This window comes from Neophocaena asiaeorientalis, unplaced genomic scaffold (genome assembly GCF_003031525.2).
Source record: "Neophocaena asiaeorientalis asiaeorientalis breed wild unplaced genomic scaffold, Neophocaena_asiaeorientalis_V1.1 scaffold275, whole genome shotgun sequence".
Taxonomy (NCBI): Eukaryota; Metazoa; Chordata; class Mammalia; order Artiodactyla; family Phocoenidae; genus Neophocaena; species Neophocaena asiaeorientalis.
The window spans coordinates 1,885,278-1,911,589 of record NW_020173679.1 but is presented as its reverse complement, the minus strand read 5'-3'; the positions used below and the strand labels follow the sequence as shown (position 1 = coordinate 1,911,589).

Below are 26,312 nucleotides of genomic sequence, written 5' to 3'. Positions count from 1 at the left end.
GCCTGGTGCCAGGCTTGCACACAGTGGGTCCTCAGGGTGCAGGTGCAGAGGTGGGCCTGGAGCCCAAGCTGCCTTCCAGCTGCACACAGGAGCCAGGGCTCTGCTCCTGTGGCCGGGCCAGCCTTTGAAGCTCAGTGCAGCTCCTTATTACTGCAATTAATTACCCAGGACAATGGCGCTCAGCCCTGCCCTCTGCCCGCGACTTCCAGTGGCAGGGGGTAGGCGGAGGGCTCCCGGAGGGGGGGTGTTAAGCGGCTGCCTGTTTTTTTATGGGCACAGGAAGCTTTATTGGTTTTACACTCCAGCCTGTTTTGAAATCAAAGGACGTTTCCAGGGAGGGGGTAGAAGCCAGCCTGCCGGAGCCCAGAGAGTGGTGTTATTTAGTTTTTGGTCCCTGGTTGAGCACAGCCTGGTCTCGGCCTGCACCGGTGTCCTCAGAGGCTGCTCTGGGGCTGGACAGCAGGGGTGGGTGCTTTGCCAGGGAAAGGGTGGGCACTCAAGGGCGGGGGGGGCAGCCTCTCTTCCATGAGCTGCTGGCAGGCTGGGGAGAACACTGAGTCGGGCGTGGCGGGGAGGAGCCTTGGCTTCCCAGAGCCTGAAGTAAGCACTTCTGAATCGTGTGACCGGGGCCCTGGCCAAGTCATTCATTCTCTCTGAGCTTCAGTGATCTTGTCCTCAAAACAGACCTAAAGATGATGACCCTGCCCCAGCACCCTTGCCGGATGCGCTAAGTGATGCTCAGTGACGTGAAAAAATTCGGTAATCTTTATGAAGTCGTGGAGTTTGTAGTGGCGCCTTTGTTCTTTCTTTAGTTCATTCATTCATTCACTTATTCTCTCGCCCTGTAAGAGAGGCTACAGCTGCAGGTCAGACTTCTGCTTAGAATTAGACAAAAGAAAGCTGTTTCTAACATCCTATTAGTTCTTTATTATAAAAGAATTAACGTGTTTCATGTGAGTACAAAAGTCAAACACCCGAAAAGAATGTAGAAAGTAAAGAAAGTTGTCTTCCTTTTCTTTCTTTCTATCCTACAGCGTTAAATACTGTGAATAATTTGGGAGTCAGATCTTCTGGATATTTCTCTGCAGGGGAATGCGCACACCCATAGATATATTTATTTTGATGAAGTGGGCAATATGCACGGTTCCAGGCTTAAACAGTTCGGTGTCAAGAAAATGTCAAACATCATTTCCTGGAGACTGGTACAAGAAGCTGCTTCCTCTGTGATTCCTCACGAGCCATGGGCTTTGTCAGTTGTTCTGTCACTGTTGATCTGACAAGTGAGAACTGGTGTGCTTTTGGCCCTGTGCCTGTCATTCTCACCTGTTAACTCCAGGAGCCATTGCTGCCCCTATTTCACAGATGGTTAAGACTGAGGACCAGAGAAGTAGAATGTTCCTTCAAGCCCCTTGCTAGAATGTGGCTGAGCTGGAATTTGAATTTGGGTTTTCTGATTCTAAGTCCTCTGGAATATTCTGGGGTGTGCGGAGGAGTTGGTCCCATCCTAAAACACAACTGCCGAGTTCCGAGGACAGACTCCAGATAAGAATGGCCTGGCCCCATGGCAAAAGATAAGGAGTGCTGACATTCACCTGACAGGCCAGGAACTGTTACGAGACCTTAACATGGCCTTGAAGTTAAGGCCTGCTGGTACCAGCCCATCCAAGATGGCTCACTAATACCGCAGCCTTCCCTTCTCCCTCTTATTAAGAGAGAGCAGAGAGAAAAAAAGATGTCAACCCACATCTCATCCATTGGCATTAAGAACATGGGATCCTGGGGCCACAATTACCTTTCCCATCTAGGATGGTGAAACTCACAGCTCCCCCAGATCCTTGCACTAAGATTGCGATTTGGAGCTGAAAGAAGCTTCTCCTGCATCAGATTCATCTCATATATCAGCTCTGGAAGCATCTAGTCTGACCCTCTCACTTTCACAGATGGAGGGGCAAAGGCCCCAGAAACTTTAAGTGACTTGCCCAAGGTCATACGGCTAATTAGTGGCAGCACCGGGACCTATTCCATCTTCCTGGAAAGATGATCTCATCCCTCTGAGGCAGTGGTGACCTCTCTCCCGGCCCCCACACGGCCTATAGCCACATCTGGGTTTTTCCTTCCCAACTGTTGCGAGTATTCCAGACCCAGAGGAGAGCAGGAGGCATAACAAATGGGGAGCTAGTGACCTGGAAAAGGGAAGACAAAGCCTGTTTGGGGGAGGGTGGGGGAGAAGAGCTGCTCCCGGGGCTGAGGGTGAGGCAGCCATGGTGGGAGTCCATTTACGAAGTTATCACAGCCCTCTCCTCTGGCCATTACTTTACAGTTTACAAAGCTCTTCCAAGGCTGTGATCTTTACAACCCTCTATGGAGTAACCTTGTCACCCTGTTTTACCTATGGGGAAATTGAGGCCCAAAGGATGACATCAGTAGCTCAGAACCACACAGTAAGTGATGGAGTGTCAGTCCAGGGCTGGGGTGGGGGCATGGAGCTTTGGGATCATCTAGCTCTCTGCCCCCATTTTACAGATGAGAAAGGTAAGGCCCAGAGGAGGGGAGGCCAGGAGCTCACTATTCGAGGACCTCCTCCCCTAGACACATACTGTTCCCCGAGACATAGGACAGGTGAACCCCAAATCCTGTGGGGAAGCAGGACAATGCATTCCCTTCCCCAGGAACCATGCCAGCTTCCTGATGAGGCCCAGCCTGAGATACCATCCTTTACTTCCAGTGATTCTAAACACGGTGGTGCAAGGTGGTGGCTAAGCTCCCAGGCTCCAGAGTCAGCTAGACCCCGAGTTCCAATGCTGACTGTCCTGTGCTGTGTGTCCTTGGGGAAACGACCTCATCTCTCTGAACCTTACTTCCCTCACTGTGGAGTTTCATTACAGATCACGGCTGAGTGGTTTACATGATGTGATGCACGCACACAGCTCAGCACAGAGCCGCGACACACCTCTTGATAAACGTGGCCGCTGATTATTTTTACTTCCAGGACAGACTGAGAGGGGTTGAGATTGGCCCAGCTCTCGGCCCCAGTGGCCTTGACAACACACCTGTGGTACGTGCCTTTCCCAGGTCTCCAGCCAACACAGAAGGCCGAGGGACCAGGTGTCTTGTGCCTGCAGCTAGACAGATGTGGGCATGCGCAGGCTTGGGGTTGGGGAGGGGAACGCCGCAGAGCTGGTGAAGTTTCCTGCACCTCCTTTATCCAGAGACTGCTAATTCGACTCATTCTGTTTCAAAATAATCATTTAATCTGCCGCTCGAAACCTCAGGCCTATCCCCAGCTGTTCTCCACACAGTGGTCTGGTTTCAGTCCAGGGGGACCCTGAGCACGCTAGCCTGTGGGGACCTCAGGTGCCCTCCAGAGAAGATGTTGTTGGGCGTCCAGCCCCAGAAGGGCTAAGGGCACAGGTGAACACCCCTGCAAGTGCCGCATTCCCTCTAATAGCTGCCCAGTAAGATGCTCCAGGGTGCGCCGGGGCTTGCAGCCTGCCTGCCCATCTTGGCTCCCAATCAGAGTCGACTCCATGGCAGCCGGTGACTGTGGGCAAAGCTTTGGGGTGGAGGAAGGGGTTGGTGGGGCCCTGAGACGACTCTGGGAGGCATCCAGCCAATCTCGGAGCTCGGATACCTCCCCATTCATTCCCTGGCAAAGTCCTCGGAGTTCAACCCTTTGCCCAGGTGGTGCATGGCAGCGTTCCACCTGAAGACAGGCTTTGAAAGTCAATTATTTGAAACCGAGGAAGCCAGGGCCTCACGGGCCTCTCAGAGAAAACAAGCTTTTGGCAAGTTCAGAGAAAAGGAAACAGGATTGAATTTCCCTTCCGACTCACCTGGGGGAAAATTCAGACTGCTTGGTGGTGGGAGTACCTGGGAGCCTGGCTCCAGTGGTAGGCTTAGGGGCCAGGGGTGCTTTGGGGTCATCCAGAAAAGCCCCCGAGATACCCTACAGCTTCCCCCTAACAGCTGGTTCTAGGGCTTGGGACTACTAAGGTTGGGCAGTTCTTCCTTTGGTCTGACTTTATTCCCTCCTGCTGCAGGTCAGAGCTAGATGCGTGTGCAAGCTGCTTTACCTCCCTGTGCCTGTTTCCCATCTGTAAAATGGAGGAGAATAATAATACCCACTCTGAGGTTCTTGGTCAAGTGTGAAGTCCTACAGAAAGGGAAGGGCTAGGGAGAAGTTTGTTCTGTGGCTGGGCTTCATCTACATCCTTCAGAGACTTGCAGGGGAAGGAAGGATGCTTGGGACTACACACACCCCTGACCTTGCAGCAGCCCAATAAAGGGAAGTCCTTCTCCCAAGAAGCCTAGATCCTCACACAGTAACGCAGCACAAGGAGGAGAAATTCCAGGAGATAGATTCCGGGGGTATGCGACTGCGGGGATTGAGGTTAGGTTTAGGGAAATGCACGCTCATTAGTCTCTACCAGTCGTGAGGTCCTGGGGGTGAGGAGGAAGATTAGCTGGGGGACGGGGGTGGGATTTACTCTGAAAATGTGGCAGAGGCAGGGGGATGGTCTGAATGACCTCCCCAGCCCAGCCCAGGAGCTCCTGCCTACCTGTCACCTTCAGCTGGGACCCCTGAGCCAGCCCAGCCAGCACCAGGGCTTGGGAAGGGTCCAATCTTTGCTCTTCTCTTCCCCCAGCCAAGTTCAATGGGACACATGATCCTGATTCTCCCCTTTCCTCTGAAATCTCTTAACCGTCCATCTCTTAACCATGCCACCTCGAGAGCTAAATAGGAGACGGGAAATTCTGGAGCAAAGCCCAGGAGCCTTAGCCGCACAGGAGAGTCAGCGGGGGAGCTTTAAAAAATCTCAGTGCCCAAGTTGCACCCCAGACCATTACATCAGAAGGGGGGCAGTATGTTTAAAAAGCTCCCCAGGGGATTCTTATGAGCGGCCCAGAATCAGAACTGTGGGCATTCCAGCCACATGGACGCCTGAGCCACACCCTCCCAGGTTCAGCCTCCTCACCTGCAAAAACCAGACACCATCAGAACCCTCTTAGGCCGGAAGGCAGCTTAGAAGGGAGAGCATGTGAGAAAGCACGTGGTACCTAGTAGGTGCTCATTAAATGCTTGTCAAAATAATAATGGCTCCCAATCATGGAGCACACGCTCAGTGCCAGGTATTTTGCATGCATTTACATAAGCTTTTTTCGGGACCTGGATGATTCCTGGGTTGGCACGTCTTTTCCCAGGGGGAGGGTTGCCTTTGTCCTGGTTTTGGACAGGCGGGTATGTCTGGAGGCCCTGGAGGAGGAGGACCCTAGCTGGTTCTCGTTTGGACACATCTCAGGTAACCTTCGGCAAACAGTGACTCAGCTGTAGCTGAGTCCCTTCCCCAGCCAGGCCTGTCTTCCTCAAGTTTCTTCCTGCAACTTGTCAGGGCCCATGAGGATGTAGCAAGCGCCTCTGTCTGTTTTCCTTGGGGGCCCTTGGGAGGGATGGGGGTGAAGGACAGCGGGTCTCTCCTTTGCCTTCCCATCCTCAGACACTTACTTTACCTGAGCACCCACCTGCCTCCTGTATGCTGTAGCTCAGAGAGGCTAAGTACCAGCCCGAGCTCACCCAGGATTCAGACTCCCAGTTCTTGGTCTCCAAAGCCATATCTTGCTGGCAGCCTCTAGTTCCACCTGGGGAACAAAAGAATGATGCTCTGATCCCCAGCCTGGCTGACACCATTCAGTTCCTGGCACTTGGCCTCACTCTCCTTTTTCTCCTTCCCTCCTCTCAGTCCTGGAGCACCCTCAGACTGGGGGTGGCAGCTGATGGCATTGCTTCCGGGTTTGCAGGGGAGGGCCAGGAGGAATTCAGGGCATCGTTTGAATGCAGAGCCTGCATCCCGAGTCAGTGGCCCCAGGACTTAGCTAAAACAATGGCCATACTGGCAGCACCCTCTCCAGAGCCCTGTCCAGGAGGCCTGCTGTCGACCACCCCTCCCCCTGTTGCTGACACACCCTGAGAGTGTCTGCGGGTCTCTAGGACTAGAGGGGGGCCTGACACCAGTCCCGGCTCTCCTACTGACTTGCTGTGTGACCTCAGGCAAGTCACACCCCGTCTCTGGTCTCAGTTTTTTCAACTATAAGTTGAGTCCCAATGAGATGGGACCCAGTGATCTCTCAGGTTGCTCCTAGCTTGAACCAACGGACTCTCTTCAAACAAAAAGGAGATTTCAAACATTTAGAGACCAAGTTCATCTGGGGAAGCCTCCCCTTCCCAAACAGGGAGGTCGGTGCCTGCACCAGACCTGAGATCAACTCACATTCTGCCTCTCTGAGCCTTGGTTTCTTCACCTGTAAATGGAATAATAATCATTGCAACATGTTGCCATAGTTAGGTGAGTTCACTAATCCGCAAAAAGCCTTTGAACAGCACCTGGCACATGGAAAGCGCTTCCTGGGAGAGGTAATGACCACTGGGAATGGTTTCTCTGCATTCCAGAGCCCTCCTCTGTAAAGTGCGGATAACAGTGCCTACCTGGTGGGGATATTGCCAGGATTAAATGAGATAATAAGTGCCTGGACCTCGGTGCCTGGCCCCTGGTCCCAGTTACTGTAAACTGAATTATGTGTACGGGCGCAGCTGAGTCTTTCTCCCATCTCCAAGCCCCATAATGGGAGCAGGGGCGGTAGGAGCTGGGAAGTGGGGGGACGGAGGGGATGTAGCCCTGCTCAGGGTGCCAAAGACACTCCGTCCCACATGTCCTGAGTGCCCAGGCCCGGGGGACCCGCTGTGCTCCACCATCCTCTTAGCCCACGTGGGGCCGTGGTCACGCCCGCCGCGCCCTCAGCGCAGCCCCAGCCCGGGCCTCTTTCTGCAGCCAGCTCCCCGACTCCGCCCTCTTGCTTCCCCTTGGGCCAGAGCTCTCAAATTCTAATTTATGAAACCTGTCCACTCAGAGCCCAGATCTGCAGTCCCCCGCGGGCGTCCGTCAATCCGTCGGTCTGTCCGTCCGTCACACGTCATTGCTGGTCTGGCTCCAGCGACTGAAGAGTGGGTGCCCAGCAGCCCGTGTGGGCTGCAGACTGTACAGATGACCGCCCACGCCTGTGTGACACCATCCACCTGGCTCCTGGTCCCATCAGGCTCCACTTAAAGGGATGTACCCTTAAATGTGGAGGGCGAAGGCAGAGCCGGGGATGCTTTCAGAAATGGAAATGGGACCCATTTGTTTATAATTTACTCTCTGACACTTAACGGGAACCCGATGGGACCAATAAAGGCCCTGCCCTCACCCAACTCCCACCTCAAAAGTGCTGGAGCCGGTCCAGTTCTCTTCTGCCTGGTCTCTCAACTTTTGAAAGACTCTTCACTGTTCCCAAGATCACTGGGGCTGCCAGCCTTTCCAAGCTGTGGGGCAGGATGGCAGGGGGCCTTGCTTTCGAGGTAGAGGAGGGCCCAGGAGGGGTTTGGGAATGGACTATAGCATATTCTGGGCACAAGATAGGCCAAGAGAGGGGGCCGGTGATGGAGGAGAATCCAGTTTTCAATTTTCCTCAAGAGAAAAACGAGTGCACGAGAGACAGAATAATTTTCCAGTGTGCAGGCCCTAAGTAAAACCTCCTTGAGACATTGTGAGTTATTAAAGAGGAGGAAAGAAAAGAAATTGTAAAATCAGTTTGCCTTCAGCAGAACGGTACAATGCACTCTTATTTCCAGGGGAATCTAATTAGAGGGCAGGCGGCCCAGCCTGTGGGGGGAATGAAAGCTGGAGGCTGGGTCTGGGAGGCCCCATGGGCTGTGTGGGAGGAGGGCTGCGAGGGTAAAAGTTGGGGTTTGGGGGATGCATTTCCCTTCCCAGCATCACGGGAGGCTCGGCTTGCTTGGATTCGAATCTTGCATCTTGGCTCTGACGTATGTCTTTGAGTTAGAGGCTTGATATGATCATCTGTTTCTTCATTTAAAAATGGGAATGAAAGGGCTTCCCTGGTGGTCCAGTGGTTAAAACTCTGCGTTTCCACTGCAGAGGTCACAGGTTCGATCCCTGGTCAGTGAACAGGGATCCCGCATGCTGCATGGTACGGTTAAAAAAAAAAAGGGAATGATAAAATTCATTATTGCTGTAGTTGTCAGGATGAAATGAGGGAATGTATGATCTGAGCTGGACCCACACTGGGCCCTCTGGGTTTGTATATTTCTGTCCTTCCTCATCCACTACCTTACCCGTCTCCACGCCTCCGTCACTGACACCTTCCGAATCTCCAGGTACCTGGATCATCCCCTTGACTTTCAGAATCTCACTCCACCATCTCCCTCTCTTTCACCGCTGACCCTCTGAATCTAGCCTCCAGGTCCCCTAGACTCCCGGTATCACACGTCTAGCTCAGCCTCTGAGGTCGCCAAGCCATCCCCGCCCCGCTCCTTCACCTCCTCCCTCGACCTCTTGCAGGATACTTCAGATTCTTTTAGTGTAAGGTCAACTTTTTTGTTCAGAAATATATAACAGAAAGTAAAAGTCCCGTGGACTGTAAGCACGCGTGCACACACCCAGCGGGACCACGGCTAACAGTAGATGTGGGTCCTTCCACGTGTATTTCACAACGCACAGGATCCAGACCTTCCCATGATGTTCATCCACTTATCGAGGGCTGCATCCCTTCACCACCAATGCCACCCCATGCCAGAGAGCACTGGTCTTTTCAGCAACCCTATCAGGGTGATTTGGGGCGAGCACAGTATGGCACTGCAAGGAGAGGGGAAGGAAGCAAAGGACTGTAGAGAAAGGGGCATTGGATTGTGAACGTCCTCTAGTTTCCAAGGCCTTGTCACTGCCCTCACTTAGTGAAAGGCAGATGGAGGGGCAACGGGGTCTGACCATAGGTTCAGACTTCTGATGGACCTGGGTTCAAGTCCTGATACAGCCACATAGAGCTGTGTGACCTTGGATAAGTCATTGCCCCTCCTCTGAGTCTCATTCTTACAACCAGTTCAATATCAGTGCCTGCCAGCTCTGAGTGTTGTGGGATGAGGCCGGTTATGCGTGCCAGACGTAGCACCTGGCACCAGTAAGAGCATCGCAAATGCCTATTATCACTGTTTTATCCCCGTGGAGTTTTATCCCCACTTGTTCCCCAGAACTGGGAAGTCCAGTCCCTCACCATCTCGAAGCATGATTTTGCCCTTTGAGAACCGCTATGTTTTCAGATTCCACCCCCTCCCTGCTGGTTTAACGTAACTAACCTATAGCTGGCCACATTTGGGGAGAATAACATTATTTATTCTATCAAGATTCAGCAAACTGGGCCCAGAGCAATAATTGCCCCAGGGTGCGAGTGAAAGATTTTATTTTTATTGATCAAAAAAATTTTTTTTATCAAAAACACATCAAACTAGAAAAGGCGTAAGCAGCAGGATCAAATTGGATTTTAACTCCTTTAAAAACGGGCTCCTCCAACAGCCCACTTGCAAAGATGTCTGATGCTTTGCAGGGAGGTGCTTGCCGTCCGGGGTGCCTGAGGGGTTCCACGGCCGCGGAGGCTGTTTTGCCACCATCCTTCAGACACCGCATTAGCATTTGGGCCGCCTCTGAGTGGACCAAACATCTGGATGTGGATGAGGGGATTCGGTGGAGTACCTGTGTGTTGCTTTACAGAGCGTCAATCCTCCAGACCTCTTGGAACCGTTCAGCTGGCTAGCTGGGGCTTTCAGCCTGGTGCCAGGTGTCTGGCCATGCATAAATACATTTCTAATGAGATCATTGTGTAGGATGAGCCTACTTGCCAATAAGCACGTTTGGCCTGAAGAGCAAACCTTCGTCAGCATCTGTCGGAACGTTGCAAGTTATTGCCGAGCTCTCAACATATGGGGGCGGGGGGCAGTGCATTCATTCCATAAATGTGCATTTATTCACTCATTCATTCAGCAAATCTGTGTTGAGCTCTTCCCATGGGCCAGGCCCTCTTCTGGGCAGTGGGAATAAAGCAGTAAACAGAACAGATACAGGTCCTCGTTCTTCTGGAGCGGAAACATCACCTCTTCAAATAACTCAAGCTGGGAGGCTGGAAGATGGGTCAGGGAGGAGGCATGTGTCAGGCGTGGTCCCTGACTTCAGCCTTTTGAAGTCACTGTTTTGATGCTGTGGCAGCTCTTTCCCCTGTTAATAACCCATCTGATTGCTGATGGTGGAGGGAAAGATGGTGGGAGAAGGAAGAGGGCTTAGAACAGAAGCCAGGGTAGATAGGAGTGGAAAGAGGTGGGTCCAGAGACTGGGGCAGGGCAGGGACAGGCTGGGCCCTGGTCAGGGTTCCAGACACCCAGGTGGTCTGTCCTGAGTCTGATGACCCAGCCACCGTGGCAAGCTGCAGGAGCAAGGACCGCAGAGAAGAAAGTTCACCTGCCAAACTGGCCCCCCGCTGGGTCCCCCTGGGTGAGTGTCTTCTCCCCCATCACTGTGAAAAAGATCTAGGGTTTTGGTGCGGTGAAGGGCTGTGGGCTTGGCACTTTCAGCCGCTCTACCTCCATTCTGATAATAGCAAGAAAAGTATGCTTTTCCCTTTCCCTGGAGCAGCGTGGTTTTTGTTTGTTAGCTGTTGCTACTTTTCTTTGAATTTCTATGGAACAGTGGTTCTCAAAGTGTGGCCCCCAGCAGCAGAGGCGGTATCACTGGGGTACTTGTTGGAAATGCAACTTCTTAGGCTCCACCTACTGAATCAGAAACTCCCCCCCGGGGGAGGGGCCCAGCAATCTGTGTTTCCACAAGCCCTCCCAGGGATTCTGATGCCCTAAGAACCACTCCTGTAGGAGATGCTGGGGGGACAGCTTGATTGACTTAAAACGCACTCGCTGGCTTTGGCCTGGAACCCACCTCGGCTGAAGGAAGGCTTTGCCACTTAGCCCCTGACAGGTCTCCACACCTTTCTGAGCATTTACCAAAGAGCACTGCCCCTAAGAGATACTTGTGAGGATTTCATGAAAGGACACAATGCGTGTTGAGTTCCTGGCACCTAGCAGACCCTAAATAAACTGTGACCTCCCCCCCCTTCTATTACTGCATCACGTGACAGAAACAAACAAAAGATGAAAGTATTTAACAGGACAAGTGCTGATCACCTTTGAAAAATCAACCCCACCAACCCCAACAGCAACAGAATCACAGCATCTTAGAATTTCAGAACCATACTATGTTAGAGCCAAAAGGGGAGAATTTAGTCCTGCCCCTCTTTTCACAGGTGAAGAAACAGAGGTTCACAGAGGCTGTGTACCTGGCCCATGTGACACAGCACACCAGAGCATCCCTCTTCTCTCTCCACCCGCTTCCGGTCACACAGCCTGCCTCCTTCCCCCTTCTGTCCTGGGCCTGCTCACTTATTTTGCAGGAGGAGCCCCAAATGAGCCCCTAGCTGCCTTTTACGAATATCTTTTCAAACTGGACATCTTGTCCATTTCGTCCTCTGCTCTGTCACCCATAGCTGGCTCAGAACCTACACCTATGTGTTGAGTGAATGAATTAATATCCGGGGGCAGGAGCGTGGACAAGAGGAGAGGTCATCGGGCCCTGGGAACCCCCTGCCCTTGATGGGTGCGGTCGATGGCCTGCCGTGGACCCACCAGCATCCCAGCACTGGGACCTGGCTCCGAGCTGGTGTCTGCTTCAAGACCAAGTTTTCCAGGGCTGGGGCGTCCGCCTGATATAATACGTAACAGTAATTAAGAAATAAGCCGCCTTGCCCAGCTTCACAGCGATCATTTGGCTAAGTAACTACCATGGTCCAGTGCCTCAAAAATCACCATTAGAGTACGCTCCTTATGGCCATAAAATTTCTCGTTTTCTGCCTTTCATCAGCCTCCCCCTGCAATCTTCGCCTTGCTTTATTTATACATTCGTCCTCAAACAATGGCAATAAACTCTTTCCCAGAGTGTTGCAAATCAGAAATTTGTCCACATTTTTCCACCACCTTCCACTGTGGACCTGCTCTGCCTGGGAACAGCCCAGCCAGGCCAGCTGGAGAGGCTGGGTTGCCGTAGATTGATGGGGGCACGACAGGATGGGCTTGCTGGGGAGCGAGGGTGGGGAGCGGGCAAGCAGGAGAATGCACCATGAAAGGCCGGGTTTTTCGGGGAGGGGAGAGGGGAGGGGCAGGGAGGGGAAAAGCCTTCCTCTACCACCTTCCCCTAAGAAAGGAAGAAGGGTTGGGGACTACTGGCAAGCAGGGTTGGCCCTGGGCAGAATACGAGGGTCACGAAATCCATCCTTCTTCACCCCCACAGGAATCAGATGATCTTGGGGTGTCTTGTAGCCCACACTGCACTCCCAGCTTAGAATCCCAATCCCTTCTGGAGCTCCTCACTAGCCCCATCCATCATCATTCTTTCATCCAGCAACAGACATTTATCCAAAGCCCTACGTATGCCAGTGACTATACTGGGTTCTTGAGTGTGAAGTAACGAATAAATCAGATATAGCCCAGGCCCCCTTCTCAGGGTCATTCTTAGAGACCCAGGAGGACGTCTGGTTTTCAGGGATGGGGAAAAGGGGGCCCAGAGAGGGGTTTAGACTTGCCAAAGTCACACAGCAAGTTGGAGACAAAGTCAGGAACAAACTTCAGGGTTCCAGTCTGGAATCCCTTAGTCTTTCCAAGCAGCCCACAGGCTCCCTGGAGACCCTCCTCTGGCCGGGGTGCCAGCTGCCTGTAGAAGGCCTGGGGGTGTCACGTCTGCAGTGACTATCTGTATTTTAATCTGGAGTTCCCGGAGGCAGCAATAGGTGGAGAAGTAACTCACGTTGAAGGCTTCGGTGTTGGTCTACAAGAGAGGGGAAGTCTGTTCTGTTAGGTGGGCTTCCCAGGTAAAGCTTTCTGCTCCAAAGGAGGAAGACTGGACTCCATTAAGCGACATGAAGGGTCTGACTTGTTTTTCCAGTAATCCTGCTTCACTTTCAAACCCATGCTCACAGCACTGCCCACCTGTATGAGTGGTTCTCTTCGAAGGCGGTAGGGTTCTGAGAAATGCGCTTGTTTCCGTGGCGGTGGACGGTAACTGCTGCGGCTTTTGTCCGTGTGGGTCTGTGGGGCACCCAGTAAGGTGCACCTTGTTATGCAATGTGATGTTAGGTTTCAGAGTTTTCTGGGAGGCCCATTTAAAGAAAGATGGAGGTGGGGCTGGATGGAAGTTGGATGGCTATAAATGGCTCCCGAGGAAAAAGGAATCAGCCCAGAGTCCCGAGAGAGAACCTGTGACTTTGAGGAAGCTTGAGTCATTTCTCCTTGTTGTGTTTGGGAGGGCAAGGTCCATGGTTTCTTCGTTTAACTGACAGCTACAGTTTCCATGGGAGACTGTTATTAAGAACATTCTAGAATGATAGGAGCTCAGAGCTATGCCCAGTTACCCCACCCTGGGGTAATGCCCAGTTATAACAGAAGAAATATAGTTTCCAACTTTACGAAGCTGCCAGTCTTATTGTGAAGGTGAAGCCTCTACTCTGGAGCATCCCCAACTTGATGGGGGAGACCTCGTTCCCATCCTCGAGAAGTTCAGATAAACCTTTTGCGAACTGGATGATAAGATAAACAGAACACAGGCCTTAAAACATTGGGACTTCCCTGGTGGTCCAGTGGTTAAGACTACACGTTTCCAATTCAGGGGGCACGGGTTCGATCCCTGGTCGGGGAACTAAGATCCCGCATGTCGTGAGGTGTGGCAAAAAACTAAAAACAAACAAACAAAAAACCCCACAAACTTAATTGTCAGCTCCCAGCAGGAGTCGAGGTCATGTGCTGAGAGGGTGGCATGGGGGGCAAATGCCACAGGGATTCCAGGAGAGCGCTCAGGGTGTGGCAGTCATGGAGGGCTTCCTGGACTAGGTGGACTTCAAGTCCAGACTTGAAGGATGGGGGAAGTGAGACAGTAGGAACTAGTGTGAGGGCACCATCCCAGGCCACTGCAGGGTACAAAGGTCTGGCACTGACCTTCAGGGGAGGAACATTTGGGGCAGGGCAGGGAGGACCCTGAATGCCAGGCTCACAGGGGTCACCTTGATGGTGAAGACAGGGACTCAGGGGCAAGCTGCCCGGGTTTAATTGTCAGTCTGCCACTAAGTCCCTCTGAGCCTCAGTTTCCTCATCTGTAACATGGGGCTCATAGTAACACTCACCTCTTAGAGTTATCATGGGACCGACCACGTGACTTACCACGAGAAAGGCACATACACATCAGCAGCTCTTTTAATGTTTATTCTCCTGTGGCCTTCCTGCCCGGTTGTGCTGTAGGAGACTTTGTGTGGTCACAGAGCCCAGTCTTCAGGGTTCAGTGAGCCCCAGGTTTAAGCCCTTCCTCAGAGCTGAGCCTGAAGGCAGGAGGGTTGATGGATGGAGCCGGGGTCCTGAAACCATTTTCCATCCCACCTTCTGTGACGACTTTCCAGTGGCCGCAGCCTTCCAGGCTCCAGCTTTGAGGAGGGGGAGTGGAGGTCGGGAGGTGGAGGAAGGAGGGTCTGGGCAGGCTTGACTTCCCAGGCGTGGGGTCCTTTCACAGTGGCTTTGTGGGGCTCTGACGGGTGGCCAGGCTGCCTCTTCCTTGCCGCCACGCAGGGCGGCTTCGTCTGGCCCCTGGGGCCCCAGGTGCTGCCATTTCTCCTTCACTGATTTGGAGGCCTCTCCCAGCCCAGCTTTCTGAGTGCCTGCCTTGGTCCCTTCGTGCCTGCCAGCATTAGTGCCCCAGCTGGATGGCTTACCTGAGACCCTTGCACCTCTCCTCTCCAGGGGCACCACTTGCTCCGGGGATGGCTCCCCCTGGGGATGGGATGCGGGGTCCGTGGATGTAGCTGGGGGTGTGCAAAGCCTCCACCGTAGGAGAGTAAGGAAGGAATGACCAAGGGGTATTCATTCATTTGTTCATGCATGCATGCATGCCTGCATTCCTTGCCTTCGAGTTTTGTGCCAGGCAGATATCTTGCTCCAGAGGTAGAGGAAGTTCTCATTGTACTCGGGCATCAGTCGTAATAGCAATAATAATAACTGACATATGTTGAGCACTTACTGTATACATGGAAGTGTTGTAAGCCTTGTCTTGCAGTAGTTCATTTAATTTTCATGTATGACGACTCTGTGAGGTCAGCGCTATGTGACTTTCCTCCTTTTACAGATGAGGAAATTGTGGCCCAGAGGAGCGAAGTAACTTTCCTGAGTGAGTAGGGCAGCAGGCTGTGATCATTGCATCAGAGGCGCCCCTTGGTGATTTCTCGAGGTTTCCATCTGTGCAGCTACAGCAACAGCCTGAGGGGCAGGCGGATGGCAGTTCTTACTTCCCGTGGGTGGATGGGGAAATGGAGATGCCACGAGGACGAGTGACACGTTCAGGGTTACACAACAGGTCGGGGACTGAGCCCAGAGTGCCGGCTCCCCACCTGCCAGGCTTCTGCCTGAATGAGAAGAGAGACGGGGTCTGCTCAGCCAGGGCTGGGGGGGGGGCCCATCACCCCCACTCTTGGAGCTCAGCCTCCGGACATAGTTTTCTCTCTTCCTTTCCTCCTTGACTCCCATCACTACCCCCATTTTAGAAAGGATGAGAACGAGGCTTGGAATTCAGTCACACATTCGGCATCTATAGCAGTAGGGGGCAGAGCCAGAATTCACACTCAGGTGCTTCTGATCCCACAGCTTCTGTTCTGCCCACCTCTTCCCAGTGTCTGCCGGTGACAGGCTCGGCCACGCTCTGTGAGGCGGAGCCCCGTTGGCAAACCCCCTTTCGGGAACTGACTCTGCTGTCTACCCAGCACTAATCACCACTCTTCAGCTTCAACCTCTTGCCCTAAGCAGGGGAACATTCGTTTTGAACTCTGTCCCCAGGAAGTCTCCCCTGACTGACTGCTGGCTCAGACAGTTCCAGCCCTCTACCAGCCCACTCTTCTCCCCCACACGTGACTTGGGCTTGGTTCACAGTTTGGTGCAGACAGAGCTCTGGATCCATCATGAGAAAACATGGCTCTGAATTGTGGAGATGCAACTACACAGTACCATTTCAAACAGTACTACTTCCTTCTTCCTAGATATTCCCCTTCCTGGCAGGAATGTATAAAGAGTGCCCTCTAGTGCCTGAGGACAGGACCATGCTGTGAGCATAGAAGCCACAATCAGAGAATACCCCACGTGGGCCTCGTATTTTGTAATGCAAATCAGCTACCAAAGGTTCAGAGTTTTTAAAAAAGGCAGCCTGCTGGGGTTTGATGGGGACTTCCGGGAGAAGGAAAAGTTTTCTCACGTTTAGGTTATGAACAAAGTGAGAGTTCCACCCAGTCGTCCTGAAGACACTCTCCTCCCTTCCCTCTCCTCCTGGAGTTGGCAGAGTGAAGTTGGGTCTCCGTCAGTCGCTGAGAAATAGCATAGGATTTGGAGTCAGACAGAACCTATTTGGACCCCTACCTCACCAATGCCTCCCGACTCCTCGGGAGGCCTCTTGGAGAGCAGGACTGAAATGAATCCACGGGGACAGTTTGGCTGAGCTCCAGCCGTGAGGGCACAGAGGTGGGCACCCCAGACCCAGATGGAGAGGGTGCCATCCTCCAGAAGGCTTCCTGGAGGAGTGGTCCCAAACTGAGTGGGAAAATGACGAGGCTTGATGGAAGCTCACACTTGCTGAGCACGCGCTTGTCCCTGGCACTCTTTCCTGGCCTTAATATACTCACTCATTTACTCATTCCTTCCGTTATTCAACAAATATTTGGGTGTCCACTTTATGCCAAGCACTGGAGATTCAGCAGTGAACAAAAGAGACAAAAACGCCCAGCTGCTTGGAGCTTGCACTCTAGTGAGGGCCAGGATGATGCGGGGAGAGGGGTGGGGACGGGCAATAAAATGGAATATTTAGCATATCTGACTGTGCTATGTGCTGCGGAAAAACTGCAAAGCAAGGAAAGTGGTTCTTGGGGGGAGGGGATTCCCATCATTATCCATATTTTAAACGTGTGGAGTCTACAGAATCCAAGCAAACTGTGTTGGTTTTTTGCTGGGCTTGCAGGATCTTAGTTCCAGGACCAGGATCAAACCGCGCCCGCCGCAGTGGAAGCACAGAGTCTTAACCACTGGACCGCCAGGGAAGTCCCAGCAGTGCCTTTCAATGTCCTGCTCCAGCCAGCAGCAAACTGCAGGCCAAGAGGGGAATGGGAAGGGTGTTCCAGGCGGAGGGCACAGCCTGTGCAAAGGCCCACTATTGCTGGGGCCAGAGACAACTGCTGGAGTCCAGGGAGAGATGGACAGGTTCTGGGGCAGGGCCAGGGTGGAGTGGCGGGGTGGGTTCGCAGCTAAGCGGGATGCTGAATCACCCACTTCTGGTGCTGGGCTGACTGCCTGTGAGGCTTGATGGGAGAGCAAAGGGGTTATTAAGGACTCCTAAGGTCTGTGACCTGGATGCCTGGGTGCTGGTGCTGAGAAGGGTACCCAAGAGAAGTTTGGGCAGAGAAGGTGAGTGGGAGGGGTCGCTTCCAGGGACATGTAACTAGGGGTCTGATTCCCTCCTCTCCATCCACCCACTTCACCAGGCCTTGTGTGCTGTCTGGTCCAGCTCCCGCCGGCCCTACTGAGCTGCACGAACCCCACGCTGGTTACAGCTGAGCAGTTCCTGTGGAGGGGCTGGGAGGGCGCCCGCCACGGCCCGGGGCCCCCAGCTGAGCTGTAAATGACTTTTCCATTTTCCAAGACCTGCGCCCAGGCCTGTTTGGTATTCAGGGACACCCAGCCCACACTCGCTGGCTCTCGGCTCTGCCTGAATTACTTGATTAAAACGCATATCAACTATTATGTGATTCATTTCTCTGCTGCGGCTGTGAGCCGGCCTATGTTAAACTGTAATAAAGGCTGGGCTGGGAGGCTGCGGGGACGGGGGAGCTCAGGAGCGGGGTGGGAGGGCGTCTCTGAGTTGGGGGGGCTGAGATAAGGACCCCAAACCTCAGGGCCAACTGCTGGCTTCCACGGATCTTCGATGACAAGGACTTGGTTTGGAGATGGCTCAGCTCCCTCCCGCCTTCTGAGGGAGAGGTGGGTAGGTCCAGAAATTGTCACCATCTCATTTCCATGCTTTTCTTTGGCAAAAGGGAGAACAGAGAAAGTTTGGGAGGGTGGGATGGAGAAGAAGAAGCCACCTGGGTTTTCATGATCAGAAATGGAATTCTCCATCACCTGGGAATTATAGCAAAGTTGGCTTTCACTGGGCTGGGAGTCCCAAGTCCTGCGTTTTCTTCCCGGCCTCACTGGCCTGAGACTTCACCGACCATCTGTAAAATGGGGCTAATCCTGCCTGCTTGACACTCCATTGGGAGAGATTAGTGTCGGAACTATGAAAGGGCCTGTAAACTGTAGAGTGCATGCACAAGTATAGGCTCGTGACTACTGCAGTGTGTCAGAGTTTGAAAGGAACTTTCTGAGCATTCTGCCAAGCTCTATTCATTTAAGGAGGCTTTATTAGGCCCCTGCTGTGTGCCAGGCACAGTCTCTGCTGGACTCAGGGATCTCCCTGTCCAGTGGGACCAAGAGACCAGAAACAGGCCAGTTTGATGTCTCCCGATGAGCTCTGAGAGCTCCGAGGATGAAAAGTGAAACCAGCCTGGCCTGGATGGACCCAGGACTCCCACCAGCTGGGTTCTGCAGGGTGAACAGGAGTGCACCGATGAGAGGGTGAGGCATTCCGAGCAGAGGAGGCTGGAGTTCAAAGGCAGGGAGGTGTGAGACAGCCCAGCTGGGTCATTTAGGACTCTGAGAGCTGGACAGGGAGTGGTGGGGTGAGTCTGGACATGTGGGCAGGGCCAATGATGGTGGGGCCTCGCTGGTGTAACTGAGGCCCCCCATGTCAGTGGCTGTGAAATTCAGCACGCTTCAAAGGAGGGGGCAGAGGCTGGGGTAGAGAACAGGAGAGTTACCCCCTAGCGATTTTCTCTCCACTTCCATCAACCTGGCCTGAGCTGGACTCTGACCTGAGCAGACGTGCTCCCGTCCACCCTAAAGCTTTGACAAGCCAGACAGCTCTTGTCACCCGCTCATCCCTTATTCTTTCCTCAGGCTGCTCTCAAATCACGGAGCTGTCTTCCTCGTTTATGCCTGTCCTGGCCCCAGTTCATCTGGAAGTAGTGTTTCCTCCATCAGACTGGGAAATTCCTATCACAGGGGTGAGGCCTCCTCCATCAGATTGGAAGCTTCCTAAGCCAGAGACTGTTTTTCCCCCATAAGATCCGGAGGGCCCCAAGGGAGGGGCTGTTTCTTCCTTGCTCTGTAGTGGACTTCTCACATCCCTAAGCAAGACAGGATCTGGGAACCCAGAGAGAGGGTCCCTCATCGTATTCCTCTCCTGGGGCTATCCAGACCAGCTCCAGGCTCTGTCCCACCCCCACTGGGACCTTTCTATCCAGAGCTGCTTCAGAGCAGGAAGGCAGGGGTTGCAGATGGCCAGGAGGCTGCTCCCCCACTGGTCACCCCAAATCCAGCCTCTGTTTAATGGATGTGAGCCCATGTCCCCCTCCCTATGTGCCAGCTGCCCAGGCTTCACCAAGAGGCAACCAGCTTCCAATGCATGGAGGACTCAGCCCCAGCCAGCAGGGCCCCTCTGTGGCCAAGTCCACCTAATCCTATTAATTTAACTCAGAGGCTAAAGGGTTCCCAGGGGTGGGGAGGGGGAGAGGCAGCACAGGGGAAACCAAAGTGAAGGTGATGTGGTGGCATCAGGGCTCTTTGTGTCCCTTCTCCCAGTCCAGTGGGACCAAGAGACCCATAAACAGGCAAGTTTGATGTCTCCTGATGAGCTTTGAGAGCCCCAAGGATGAGCAGTGAAACCAGCCTGGCCTGGATGGGCCAGGAAGGCTTCCTGGGGGAGGGCACCACCATCTGGGTTCTGCTGGATGGGTAGGAGTGCGTTGATGCTCCTTTTTCCTGTTATTATCATCATTATCCTCATCAATAATAATAATAATCCTTCATGTGCCCTTTACATGTTCCAAATTACTCCCATAGTCTTCATTTCATTCTGTTCTCAGAGCAGTCCGGTGAGGCATGCAGGGATGTATCATTACCCTCATTTTTACCTCCGAGACAGTGGAGGTCCAGGGAGAGGATGCAACTTGTCCAAGGCCACACAGCAAGGGAGGAGACGGAGCTCAGAATCCAGGTGTCAGGCCTCCCAGAAAAGGACTCTTGACTAGACCAGAGCTGCCCCAGAGGGCCCCCGAAACTCCCTCTCAACCTGTCCTTCCGCCCCATCCATCTCCAGGAATGAGCATGGGCTTACTGGCTATGTGGCCGCTCTCAAGTTACTGAACCTTTCTGAACTTTGTTTCCCTATTTGTAAAAGAACCAATAGTGCCAGCTTCATAGACCTGCCATGAGGATGGCACACCAGAGTGGCTCCAACCTAGCATGGGGGTTCTCTTCCCCTGGGATGGGCCAGGATGGAGGCGGGAGATCTTTTCCAGGGACTGCAGTCACAGACTGTAGTAGTCCAGCTCTCTTGAGATCTCTCTGGATCTCCCAGCTACTGGGACACGGCCCTGCTCTCCCCACTCAGCATCCAGAAGGTTGTTATGGCAACCACCATCATCCTAGTGGATCATTCCAGATCTTTTCAATCAACAGAGACTTGTGGGCCCTGCTCTACCTTTTCTAGTCTGGGTTGCCATCTGGGTGTCTCTCTGGGCTCGAGGAGGTCCCAGATCTGTGCTCAATAAGGGGCAGGAGGGACAGGGAGATGAGGAAGAAATAAACACAGAATTCCATGAGGCACCTAGAAAGCCAGAAGTACTTTGGATGGCAAGAGCATCCAATGCACATGGGGCCTGAGTGGGCACTGAGGCTGGGCAAGTTCTAGTAACAGAAGCACCTTGAACTTATCTCCAGTCAGTCATTTGCTAACTGCATTCATGATTTTGGTTACAGTCCTACAGCCTATTCTACTATTTCCTTAATATTTTACTTGGTGCAAAAGTATCTTTAAAAACTGAATTCAGGGGCTTCCCTGGTGGCGCAGTGGTTGAGAGTCCACCTGCTGATGCAGGGGACGCGGGTTCGTGCCCCGGTCCAGGAGGATCCCACATGTCGCAGAGCGGCTGGGCCCGTGAGCCATGGCCGCTGAGCCTGAGCGTCCGGAGCCTGTGCTCTGCAATGGGAGAGGCCACGACAGTGAGAGGCCCGCGTACCGCAAAAAAAAAACAAAACTGAATTCAAGGAAACGAATTCTCTTGTAAATGAAATATGCCTGTCACGTCCTATAAACAGGTGGGAACCATAAAAACAAATATCCTAAAAACAAACAATGTCATCAAATTCTACCTGGAGACTAGTGCATGCAGAAAGATCTTGAGGCCTGTCCTCTCCTTGCTAAAAAGAGACCAGCGGTGCTAAAGACACGCTGTCCTGTGGGGTAGCCACCAGCCCCGTGCAGCTAAGTAAATTTGAAGGAAAATGAAATAAAATGAAAAACTCGGATCTTCAGTTGCGCTAGACACATTTCAAGTGCTCGGTACTACACGTGGCTGATACTACCGTATTGAACTGCACAGACCTAGAACATTTCCATCATCACAGAAAGTTCTATTGGACGGCCCTGCTCTAAACTGAACTGAGACTTAATCAGGCTGGGGGTTCTCCCAGGACAGGGCTGTGCCTTCTCCATCAGGCTGGGGCTCTCCATCTCCTCCCCGATCTGACCTCACAGCTCTGAGTACGATCTCTGCCCATAGGTTTTGCCCCCAACAGCCCTGTCCCCCATCTCAGCTCCTGTCCGAGCCCAAGGGTCCCCACTGGAGGACAGAGCCGGGTGTCCCATTCCTCATCTACAGGCTGGCCTCCCTTGCTGCCTGCCAGTCTCAGCTCTCTCCTTCTGAGGCCCCAAGGGCTCTCTCCTTGTCAACGTCAGAAAATGGAAGTTCTGCAGTGAGTTTCAGGAAGTGAATCCTTGGGATTACTTGTATTTGGCTCTGAGCCCCAGCCGTGCTGGGGAAAGCACCCCAGCATGCCAGCTGTGACCGTTCCGGCCTCCTCTTAGTGACAGGGAGCTGGGCAGCTGGGAAAGGGCAGGGGGGTGGCTGCATCCGACCCCAGGTCTCTGCCTTTAGGGGTGAGGCAGGCAGCCATGAAGGCAGGTCTCCTTGCCATTGGTTCCCTTGTTGTGTGACGTCACAATCAGCAGCCAGTGAAAAGCAGGGATGACCTCCCGATGGCCGTGTTAGCAGGATGGGGGAAAGGGGGTCTGGGGCAGGGGAGCATCGCCTCTGGGGGATGCAGCGTCATCGGGATGCAGCCCCATGATGGCATCACGCATCTTGCCCTTTGACACACCAGGCCTTTGCACGTGCTCTTCCCCCCGCTTGGAATGCCTTTCCCTTCACCTCTGCTTGACATCTAAGAGGTTGCATTAGGTGTTGTGTTTTTTTCAGGGATGGGGGACAGTTTTCCCTTGTGGGAGGAGCCTAGACCTATCTGTATAACCAACATTTGAAGCCACTGGGTAAGAACAGGATGGGGGACAGGAGAGCAGGGTCTGAGTGTGGGTGTGGACACTTGCTGAGGGACTTCGGGTGTGTGCTGTTACTTCTCTGTGACTCAGCTTCTCCCATCTGTAGTGTGAGCACATGATCTCTGAGGCTTTTCCAGCCTGACTCAGGTGAGCTTCCAGAACACAGCTTACGTAGTCTGCGCATGACACATAGCAGGTGCTCTGTCAATGCTCTGGGGAATGAATGAATGACAAAACCTAGATGTACTTCCAGAAATACCAAAGATGGAGATGGAAAGGGAGGGGAGAGAGAAATGAAACAAGAAAAGGGAGAAAGCAGGAGTGGGGAGGAGGAAGACCATCTCTGCCGCTTTCTCTTCTCCCTTCCTTGGTTTTCTCTTCTCACCAGCCCCCTCCTCCATGCTCCTGAGGGTGCAGCCTCAGAGCCCTGGCTAGGGGGCTCCTTGCTAGCATTCCTTCTGCTGGATCAGGGATGGGCACGAGGCCCAAGCTTGATGGGGGTGGAGAGTCAGTTCAGCCCCCAGGGTGTCTTCAGCCCTGACTGCCGAGGAGCTTGATCAGGCCCTTCTTGCAGCCTCCATCACCTGGACCTGGGACAGAAGTAAATTCCTGTCCTGACAGCCCATCCAGGGCCAGACTCCTGGGCTCTCTCTGCACAGGAAGCAAAGGCCTTCATCTAACCCTAGGCTCCAGGGTGGAAATTAATGGGGATGATGCGGTGGGAGTCATGGCTATGGCCAAGGTCATCATATGAAGTCTCCTCCAGCCTGTAAGATCACTCAGTGATCCTGGAACATCCCAGGAAGGGCCTGGGTGTGGAAGTCACGTAGTCCAAACGCTTCATGCTGTAAATGGGGAAACTGAGACCCAAGGAGGGAAGGTAGCCTTCCTAGGGTCACAGTTCAGGGCATCTGGGGGAGAACCAAGCCTGGAATCTAGGCTTCCTGACTGCCAGCCCTGGGCACAAGCATTTGTTCCCTTCCTCCAACCTTTCCTTTCTTCCTGCTTCTTCCTTTCATTAGTTTTTGCAATATTTTCCAAAAATGCAATAGTGTCATTGTTTAAAGGATCATCATTTAAGAAATACTAAACTATAAATAAGTTTTAAAAAGAAAACAAAAATTCTGTCACCATGAAGGTTAACATTTGTTGGTCTTTTTGAGTGTAGTGTTCTATAATGTATTATGCACGCTTTTTCCAAAAGTGGGATTGATCTCCACACACTGGTTGTACCTTTCCGCCTTCTGTTTTTTTGCGGTACGCGGGCCTCTCACTGTTGTGGCCTCTCACACTGTGGAGCACAGGCTCCGGACGCGCAGGCTCAGCGGCCGTGGCTCACGGACCCAGCCGCTCCGCGGCATGTGGGATCCTCCCGGACTGGGGCACGAACCCGTGTCCCCTGCATCGGCAGGCGGACTCTCAACCACTGCGCCACCAGGGAAACCCCCTTGCCTTCTTCTTAAAGTCAGGTTTATTGAGGTGCAGTGAATATTCAGTAAAATTCTCCCCCTTTTGGAGAATATAGTTCTAGGAATTTTTTTTTTTTTTTTTTTTAGTTCTAGGAATTTTGACAAGTGTGTTTCATCATGAAACCATCCCCTGAGTGCTATGTCATGGACATCCTTCCGTGTCAGTAGAAATAACCTAAATGCCCAACTACAGGGGTTATTTTTTTAAAGGAATGGCTGGGCCATAAGGTACTTAGCCAATCCCCTAAGGTTGGGCAGAGAGGTTGGTTCCCAGCCTTCACGCTGATAAATAGTGCCGGGGGGGAACATCCTTCCTGTGCTCAGGAGGGATCTGAGGCTCAGTGCCATGGTGGCCTGCAGGTGTGCACAAAGCACCCCTCCATCTCACCGGGCCCCCACCCTCTTCCTCCCTCTCACCTGGCTGTAGGCAACCGTCTGGATGAGGGCTCAGACGTGGAGTCAGAACCTGACCTCCCTCTGAAACGTAAGCAGCGCCGTAGTCGGACCACGTTCACAGCCGAGCAGCTGGAAGAGCTGGAGAAGGCCTTCGAGAGGACTCACTACCCGGACATCTACACCCGGGAGGAGCTGGCACAGAGGACCAAGCTGACGGAGGCACGAGTGCAGGTGAGGGGGCGCCTGGGGCTTTGTGCTGTGCTGTGGGCATCATCCGGAGACCAAGATTGGGAAGGTGGGAGTGGCCGGGGTCAGAGGGCTTAGTGGGCACCCCCCAGGTGGGGATGGAGGTTCTGCAGCAAGTGATCCAGGAACCGTGTAGGCAAGTATTGCCCTGGCACTTGGTACAGAGTAAATGGGCAGCGAATGTTGACTGATTAACTAATCCCTAGGCAGTCCCAGGGAAGCCAGGAGCGGCAGTGAGGACTTGGATTGCCGACAAGAACTTCGTGGGGGGGGCGGGGAAGGGGGGAAGGAGGAATGGAGGGAGAGACAGAAAGGGAGAGGAGAAAAGGGTGACGAAGGGAGGAAGGAAGGACATTGGTTCAGCCACAAGAGAGGGAGCTCAGGGAGTAGAAAAGTCTCCAAATCTCTGAGGAGGGGAGGAAGTGATCAGGACACACGTTCCAGAAGAGACGTAGCTTCCTAAGATGGGTAATGAGTTTCCTGTTATGGGAAGCATGCAAGCCGACTGGGAGCATGTTCCTGGTGAGTTAGAAGCATGCGGGGGAGGGTGGGCAGGCCTAGAACACGCCCTCTACACCCTCAAAGTGCGTGGCTCCTAATCAGTGGGCCTGGGGGAAGGGAGGGCATGGAAAGAGCAGAGTCTGTCTGGGGTTCAAGGCCTGCAGTGGGATGGGGGAGCTTGCCTCCGCTCCCCAAGCTGAGCTCTCGGATTCCACGAGGTCTACAGTTCTCTAAGTCAGCGTCTCTAGGGGCCCGGCTGGGACGGGCTCAGGCTGGGTGGGTCGGGGAGGGTGCAGAGGAGGAAGAGAGGGGTCTGAGGAACAGCTCCTGCGGGGGCCCATTCTTGGCCTGGCTTCTCTGTGAATGGGGGAGGCGGGTCTACAGAGGTCCTGCCCCCAACTGTTCACTGGGGGCGCTTCTATCTTATCCAAGGGGGACCAGGCTTGGTTGGGCACCTACCTTATGCCAGCTGCAGTGCTGGGGGCTACTCCCACGTGACCTGGTGGAAGCGCAGACCGCCTTCTCAGGTCGGGATGGCCACTCCCCAAGCCGCAGGCACAGAAGCTGAGGCTCAGAGAAGCAACATGAGGGGGATACAGAGCTCAGCAGAGGCTGAGCTGGGCCTGGAACTCAAGCCTGATGGATGCCAAGCCCAGGTTCTAGCCGTTCAGAAGGAAGAAATGGACTCAGAGCCTGGGATTTGAAAAGCAATAAAGTTCTAGAAGCAAACTGGCATTTAAGCAATGCGGGGACCCGCGTACCTCCCTCTGCCCTCCCCACCCCCATCCTGGAGTGGGGGACCCTTGGCTGCCCCTGAGGGAGATCCTGAGGGGAAGGGGGCAGGCGGCAGCAGCCAGCTCGTCTCATTCCTTCCCCTCCTCTCCGGGGTGATACCCGAGCCGGCCCCCCAGCCCCCAGCCTCCCTCCCCCGCCTCTGATCCCCCTGCAGCTGTTCTGGGCACATTCCTGGGTGCTTCCTCATTCCCACGTCTGGTGGCCACGGCTGCTTCCCACCACCTGGAAGCCTGACTGCTCCTTGTAAAATTTCTTGGCTGTCAGGGCAGTGCTTTTATTGGCCCAGGGGACTCAGAAACAGGTGTCACTCAAGGTCCAAGGATGGAGGGGGGCCTGGGAACAGGGTGGGCAGCCAGAGCTCAGGCAAACTCACAGTGAGGGGACCAAGACCGCCGTCCTCCACCTCCCCCCTCAGACTCTGAGCTCCCCCGGGGCGGGGTGGGGTCTCCTCCCTCAGGCTCTGAGCTCCCCAGGG

The 26,312-nt window shown here is 53.5% G+C and overlaps 1 protein-coding gene across 3 annotated transcripts in view; it reads left to right on the top strand.

Annotated features, from left to right (window-relative positions):
- Positions 1 to 26,312, top strand: part of PAX7 (paired box 7) — a 99,159-nt gene that overhangs the window by 29,263 nt on the left and 43,584 nt on the right. For all 3 annotated transcript variants that reach the window (XM_024749872.1, XM_024749869.1, XM_024749871.1), the window contains exon 5: positions 24,327 to 24,526. In XM_024749872.1, the coding sequence (XP_024605640.1) occupies positions 24,327 to 24,526 (200 nt within the window). The remainder of the gene's footprint in view (positions 1 to 24,326; positions 24,527 to 26,312) is intronic.